This window comes from Phalacrocorax carbo, chromosome 26 (assembly GCF_963921805.1).
Source record: "Phalacrocorax carbo chromosome 26, bPhaCar2.1, whole genome shotgun sequence".
In the NCBI taxonomy this organism is placed as follows: Eukaryota; Metazoa; Chordata; class Aves; order Suliformes; family Phalacrocoracidae; genus Phalacrocorax; species Phalacrocorax carbo.
The window spans coordinates 4,198,081-4,204,080 of NC_087538.1; the positions used below are offsets into that span (position 1 = coordinate 4,198,081).

The window sequence follows — 6,000 nt, forward strand, 5'->3', positions numbered from 1 at the left end:
TGGGTCCCTGTGGGGTGCAGTGGGTGCCATGTTGGGGTGCAGGGCAGCGTCCCCATGAGGGGGGCACAGCCAGAGGGACAGAAGTGGTGGTCGCTGCTGGGGCTAGACGGGGTGCCCCACCCCACCCCACACCCTGCTCCCTGCCCCTGCCCACCACAACGGGCTCAGGCACCAGGAGGGGGACACGAAGCCACTGACTGGAGCAGTTGAGGGGACCCATGACCCCTCGTCTCCATTCTGGAGGCAGCTGGATGCCGGCTCTGCCACCCCTGCTCCCATGGCACGAGGTGTTGTCCCCCCCCCCCCCAACGGTGTCCCCCCATGGTGGACAGCCCCAGGCCACCAAGCACATCTGGTGCCCACTGAGGACTCAGCCCTGTCACGGACTCGTGGGCACAGGGAAGGGAGTGACCCCCCTGCACTGTCCCCAAACAACCAGGACCGGAGGATACCAGGACGCTTTATTAGGCAGAGCCAGAGCAGCCGAGGGCCACTGTCACGCAGACCCCCGGGCTACAGAGCAGCGACAGCAAAGCTGAATCGGGATGGGAGAGAGGGGGTGACCCCGGGGATCAGTGCGGAGGCACGGGGCTCCGGGACGGGTCAGTGCGAGGCAGGGGTGACGCTGGGGGGCACTGGACAGGCAGCAGCAGAGCAGAGCCGCAGGGGCAGGAGTTTGCTCAGGAGCCCTGTGGGGAGAGAAAAGGGGGTGGCCATGGGGGTGGGGGACAGTTTGTCCCCAGGGCTCTGCCCCGGCGCTATCAGGGGACACACTCCATACGGACACGCTGCTCCGGGGAGCAGGTGGGGATCAGCCCACACAGGGAGGGTGGAGCAGGGTCTGGGGGGAGAGGGCCGTTACCTGCAGGCTGGGGAGTGAGGTGCCCTGAAACACAGAGACACGAGGTCAGCGGCGGAGCAGGGGCAGCTCCCGTGGGGCAGAACCGCAGCCCCACCCACAGGACACGCCCCAAACCCCGGCAGCCCCCTCCCAGTGCCCCACCACTCACCTTCTTGCGCATATAGAGGAAGAGCCCCAGTGCCAGGAAGATGAGCCCCAGCACGAAGCCCCCCACGCCCGTGAGCATCTTGCTCCTGGCGGCGTCCGACTGCATCTCTGCGGGGACGAGAGCGGGGTCAGGGCTGGGGGGCCACGCGTCCCCCTCCCCACCTAGATCAGGGGCCTTGGGACCCCACCCCAGGGGGCCGGGCGGGGCAGGGCCTTACCCCACTGCTGGGTGATGGGGTGCTGCAGGCTGACGTGCTCCACCTGGCACCTGTAGCTGTCCCCGCGCTGCGGGGTGGTTTCCAGCATCACCAGCACCTGGTAGGTCCAGTCTCCGTTCTGGATCACCTCCGTGGACACCACGCGCTCCACCTCCTCCTGCCCGTTCTTGAACCACTTCACCTCAATCTCCGCGGGGTAAAACCCCGTCACGTAGCAAACCAGCCTGTTGGTCTCGGGCAGGGAGCTCGACTGCATGGGGGTGACCCTCACCTTGGGCTGAACTGCGGGGGAGGGGAGAGACAGAGCTGGGAAGGGGCTTGGGGAGCACAGGGGCTGCCCGGCCCTGCCCCTGCGGTCCCCATGCAGGACGCGCCCAGGAGGGTGCAAGGGACTCGCGTCCTCATGGAGGGGCGCAGGGGCTTTGCTCGGGGCCGCCGGGGCCCTGCCCAAGCACGGCACGGACGCGCTCTCCCCTCCTGCGAGCCGGGGGCTTGGCTTGTGCCCATCCCCCGGAGCAGTGTTCGGACGCGCACTCACCACGCCTCTCCACGGTGAAAGGGGCACACACCCCGTAGTTGTGGCGGCAGACTGTGTCCACCTCAGCCCGGGTCCCCTCCAGTATGTCCGGCTGGCTGTTCCAGTATCTGACAGAAGACTCGCCCGCGGGGCTGTCGGCCACATATTGCCCCACAACGCTGTCGAAGTGCGCGTACTGCTGCCGGTTGTAGATGTACTTGGTCAGAAGCCTCACCTGCTCGGTGCCGTTGAGGTACTGACACTCACCCTCAAACACATACTGGAAGAACCCTGTTGGTGCAGGGAGGCAGGTCAGAGTGGCCGGCTCCCCCTCCCCAGGCGCTCTCAGCACCCCATGGGGGCAGGGCCGGCACCGTGAAGCCCCCTCCCCATCACCACTCCCCTCCCAGCCTCCCCCACAGCTGCGATAGGCAGAGTGATCCAGGCCCTGTGAGGACTCGTTTCTCAGCCGGGGGACTCGGAAGAGCCGAGGGGAGTCAGGAGGACGGCACGGGGCAGGAGGGGACGTGAGCAGGGGTGGATGCAGGGATGGAGCCCCAGGGAAGGGAGGGGGCAGGAGGGAGCCAGGGCAGAACTGAGCCAAGACGCCATTCCTGGGGTCCAGCAACAGCGGGGAGCACCTCCCCCAGTCTCTTTGGGACCTGGGTCCCACCCGGAGCACACTGCTCCCAGGCCTGCAGAGGACAGCAGACAGGACAAGGGTGGTCCCAGTGGCCCCCCTGGGATACTCCCCCCCACCCATGCCACCATCGACAACCAGCACCTCCCAGGGCACGTGTGGGACCCATCCCCGCCGACGCCCTCCCCACGCTGACAGCCTGAGCTCACCAGAGGTCTCCTTTCCACCAGCCGGGTGGGCTCCCAGCACCACCAGTGCCACCAGCACGGCCCCAGCTCCCAGGACACGACCACCCTCCATCGCTGCTCACAGCACAGGCGGCAAACGTGCGGGGACCCCCGAGCGAGCCGGGCTCTGCCAGTTCAGGGTATCACCCGGTCCTGCCCAGTGCCGGGACGGGGAGTCCCAGCAAGGACCAGTGAGCGGCGAGCCAGGGCAGCATCACCTGTCACCAGGCAGAGCCGGGCCCCGCAGGGCTCCCTCTGACACTTGTCCCGCGCTGGAGCGCTGAGCCCAGGGAGGGGGCTGCCGGCCCCAGCCAGCGCCGGGGCTCCCCGGCCTCGGCAGCCCCCACCCCCGCCCTCCCCAGAGCCCTCTCCAGGGGTGTGAGCGGCCCCAGTTCAACAGAGACCCCTGCGGGACCCTGCCTGGGCGTCCGCCTGTCTGTCTGCCCTGCAGGGTGCTCTGTGCCGCTGCCCTGCCTGGGAACAGCCGGGTCAGCGTCAGGGCTCCCTCCTATTGGCTGGGCACCCTGGGGGAGCCCTGTCCCCCGGGCACAGGGCCGCCAGCACACAGCTCCCCAGCCCGAGAGCCGCGCCTGCCCCTCGCCTGGTCCCGCTCTCGCTGCCCGGTGCCAGCAGAGGCCATGGCCGGAGGACGGGGCATCCCGCTGGCGCTGCTGGCTGTGCTGACCCTGCAGGGCGCGGGGGCTGTGAAAGGTGCGTGAGGGCTCCGGGGCGTGGGGTGGTGGGTCTGGGGGCAGAGGTGGGGCATGGGGGGCTCTGGACCCGTCGGGGTGCGGGATGGTGTAAGGGCCGGCGCAGCGCCCTGGGCACGGGGAGCTCCGTGCCTCCAACACAGGTAACCCCGGGGTGGGGATGGGCCCCACGGGCACCCCAGGAGGCCAGGGCAGGCTGCGGAGGAGGGGGTCCGCGACGCGCCTTCCCTGCCCTCCCCCGACCCAGGTCTCCCTGCCCTCCTACCCCCGAGTGCCCCAGCTCCACGGGTCGGGTCCCTGCAGCACCCACTGCTCCCGGGCGGCCCTTGGCAGTGGCTGTGCCCAACGCCCTGGCCCAGGCGGGGTCATTGTATGGGGCACGGCCGCCAGTGCCCGAGTCCTTTGGCCCTGAGAGTGCCCCCCCACCCCGCAACACCTCTGGGGACAGGCCCCTGTGGTCCCCGCAGCCTGTCGCTGGCCCCGGCCACAGGTGGTGAGCAAGGGAAACCTCCTGATGGCATGGAGGTGCTGGAGTTGGGGGCTGGGGGCACAGCGGGCGCCTGACCGCTCCCCTTCCTGGGGTGTCAGCGTCTGCCCAGCCCTGCGGGACCCTTGGAGAAGGGAGAGGCTCAGGGTGGGCTCTTCTCCCAGTCAGGGCCGCCCTGCACCCACGCAGCGTCCCCAGGGGGACCCCTGGGGAGATGTGGGGAGCCCTGTGCTGGTGGGAAGGGCACTGACCCTAAGGGCTCTCCCTTCCCAGTGGGGAACGTGATGGTCCAGGCTGAATTCCACCAGCGGGATGAGAGGGTGAAGCAGGAGAGCGACCAGTTTGTATTTGACTTTGATGGGAACGAGATGTTCCACGTGGACCTGCAGAAGAAAGAGACCATCTGGCGCCTGCCCGAGTTCGGGAACTTCGCCCGCTTCGAGGCGCAGGGAGCGCTGCAGACCTTGGCTGCCGTCAAACACAACTTGGAGTTCGCCATACAAAATTTCAACCGCTCACAGGCAGCCATCGGTAACAACCCGGCCACGGCACGGCCGCTGCCTTCCCCCCTGGGGACCCTGCTGAGGCCGTCGCTCCCACACCCTGCGGCCCAGCCGGCAGCGGGTGTGCAGCGCCCTGCTCCCCTCGAGCATGTGGGGGCCCGGGCGCAGCTCCAAGCTGGGCTGCAGGTTCTCTCTGTGGGGCACAAGGAGGCCAGGTCTATGGGGCAGGAAGCCTCAGCTCAGCCCAAGACAGCCCTAACCCATTCCTCATCTCCCCCTAGATCCACCCCAGGTGACGGTGTTCTCCGAGGACCCTGTGGAGCTGGAGGACCCCAACCTCCTGATCTGCTACGTGGACAAGTTCTGGCCACCCGTGATCTCCATCACGTGGCTGAAGAACGGGCAGGAGGTGAAGGACGGCGTCGTTGAGTCCGTGTTCTACCGAGGGCAGGACCAGACCTTCCGCAAGTTCTCCTACCTGCCCTTCGTCCCCATCCGGGGGGATTTCTACGACTGCCGCGTGCAGCATGAGGGGCTGCCCGCCGCCCTCCTGAAGCACTGGGGTGAGGAGGGGGGCTGGGCCGGGGCCCGGACACCTGGGTCCCTTCCCCTTGCAGGCGGTGGGGGTGGGCTCAGCACCCCGTCCTCACCCACCCTCACCCCTCTGCAGAGCCTCAGGTGTCCCTCCCCGCTTCCGAGAGCACCGAGACCCTGGTGTGCGCCCTGGGCCTGGCCGTGGGCATCGTCGGCATCATCGTGGGCACCATCCTCATCATCAAGGCCATGAAGATGAACAGCGCCCGCAACCAGCGGGGCCTCTTGTGAGGGGGCAGAGCTCAGTGCTCCCTGCCTCCCCCCAGCCGGACCCTCCGCACCCGCAGCCATCCTTGCCTCAGCCTGGCTGGAGCATCTCATCCCAGTGCCCCCTATCCCCGCCCCACCTCTTCAGCACCCCTTTCTCCACACCACATGCAGACATGCTGGAGACGGCTCCAGAGCCAGACTCGGCAGGGGCCCATCCCCACAGGAGGCTGGGCTGCTTCCCGTGGCTGGGGTGAGCCGCCATGGCACCTAGAACTGCTCCGACACACCCTCTGCCATGGGAAGCTGTTGCAGAACCCGAGTGCCTGCACTGGTCCCAGTATCAAGCCCGCGCTGCCGCAGTGCTGGGGCCGCCCTTCCCACAGCCGCTGGCCCCAGGGCCATCTCCAGCTGGGGACGTGGCACCTCCTCCCAGCCCAGATGGGGGGTCTGACAGACCCCTGAAGGGAGGGGAGGTGTGCCCTGCTCTGTAGCTCCCCCTCGGTGCACAGTCCTCTACCCTCCGCTCCTGCTCTGCTGCTTTGGCACCACAATAAATTGGGTTGGGATTGATCCCTGCCGTGCAACCCTCACTGAGTCTGTTCTCTGTACCATGCTCCGGGGGTGACTGCAGCTCTACAAGCCCCCTCAGTGTCTGGGGTGATCTATGGGGCAGTGGGTCATGGGTGGGGGGGCAGAGCTCCAAGGGTCTAGTTGCAGCTTTTGGGCAGAGGGAAGGGGTAGGGTGACCCCAGGACTCCTGGGTTCTCCCGGTTGGTGTAGGTGGGATCTCAGCACCTCTACAAAACAGTCCCATGGGGGAGGTGCCTGTTTACGGCTCCTGGGAGGAATCACAGAGCCCACCGGCACATAGCCACACTCACGGCA

General features: G+C 67.8%; 2 protein-coding genes across 3 annotated transcripts; one reads left to right on the forward strand and one right to left on the reverse strand.

Moving 5' to 3' along the window:
- Positions 1–444: 444 nt before the first annotated feature.
- LOC135317577 (class II histocompatibility antigen, B-L beta chain-like) lies at positions 445–2,828 on the reverse strand. 2 transcript variants are annotated; one of them, XM_064473890.1, is made up of 6 exons: positions 2,594–2,828; positions 1,766–2,035; positions 1,228–1,509; positions 1,011–1,117; positions 863–886; positions 445–689 (listed from the first exon to the last, which is right to left on the reverse strand). In XM_064473890.1, exons 1-6 carry the CDS (start codon positions 2,682–2,684, stop codon positions 681–683), a joined length of 783 nt encoding a protein of 260 aa, XP_064329960.1. In that variant the 5' UTR covers positions 2,685–2,828; the 3' UTR covers positions 445–680. The 2 variants fall into 2 exon arrangements, with proteins under 2 accessions (XP_064329960.1, XP_064329961.1); XM_064473891.1 differs by lacking the exon at positions 863–886.
- Positions 2,829–3,053: 225 nt separating this feature from the next.
- LOC135317579 (HLA class II histocompatibility antigen, DR alpha chain-like) lies at positions 3,054–5,705 on the forward strand. Its single transcript, XM_064473893.1, has 4 exons — positions 3,054–3,322; positions 4,082–4,339; positions 4,593–4,874; positions 4,982–5,705. The coding sequence occupies exons 1-4, from the start codon at positions 3,250–3,252 to the stop codon at positions 5,134–5,136; spliced, it is 768 nt and encodes a 255-aa protein (XP_064329963.1). The 5' UTR covers positions 3,054–3,249; the 3' UTR covers positions 5,137–5,705.
- Positions 5,706–6,000: the final 295 nt, after the last annotated feature.

Bases quoted from the DNA above. Each gene is read 5' to 3' on its own strand.
- LOC135317579 (XM_064473893.1), top strand. From the start codon at position 3,250: ATGGCCGGAGGACGGGGCATCCCGCTGGCGCTGCTGGCTGTGCTGACC. The intron at 4,340-4,592 runs GTAACAACCCGG...ATCTCCCCCTAG, and splicing joins CCGCTCACAGGCAGCCATCG to ATCCACCCCAGGTGACGGTG. The intron at 4,875-4,981 runs GTGAGGAGGGGG...ACCCCTCTGCAG, and splicing joins CGCCCTCCTGAAGCACTGGG to AGCCTCAGGTGTCCCTCCCC.
- LOC135317577 (XM_064473890.1), bottom strand. From the start codon at position 2,684: ATGGAGGGTGGTCGTGTCCTGGGAGCTGGGGCCGTGCTGGTGGCACTG. The intron at 2,036-2,593 runs GTGAGCTCAGGC...CTGCACCAACAG, and splicing joins TGGTGGAAAGGAGACCTCTG to GGTTCTTCCAGTATGTGTTT. The intron at 887-1,010 runs GTGAGTGGTGGG...TCTGTGTTTCAG, and splicing joins TCCTCTATATGCGCAAGAAG to GGCACCTCACTCCCCAGCCT.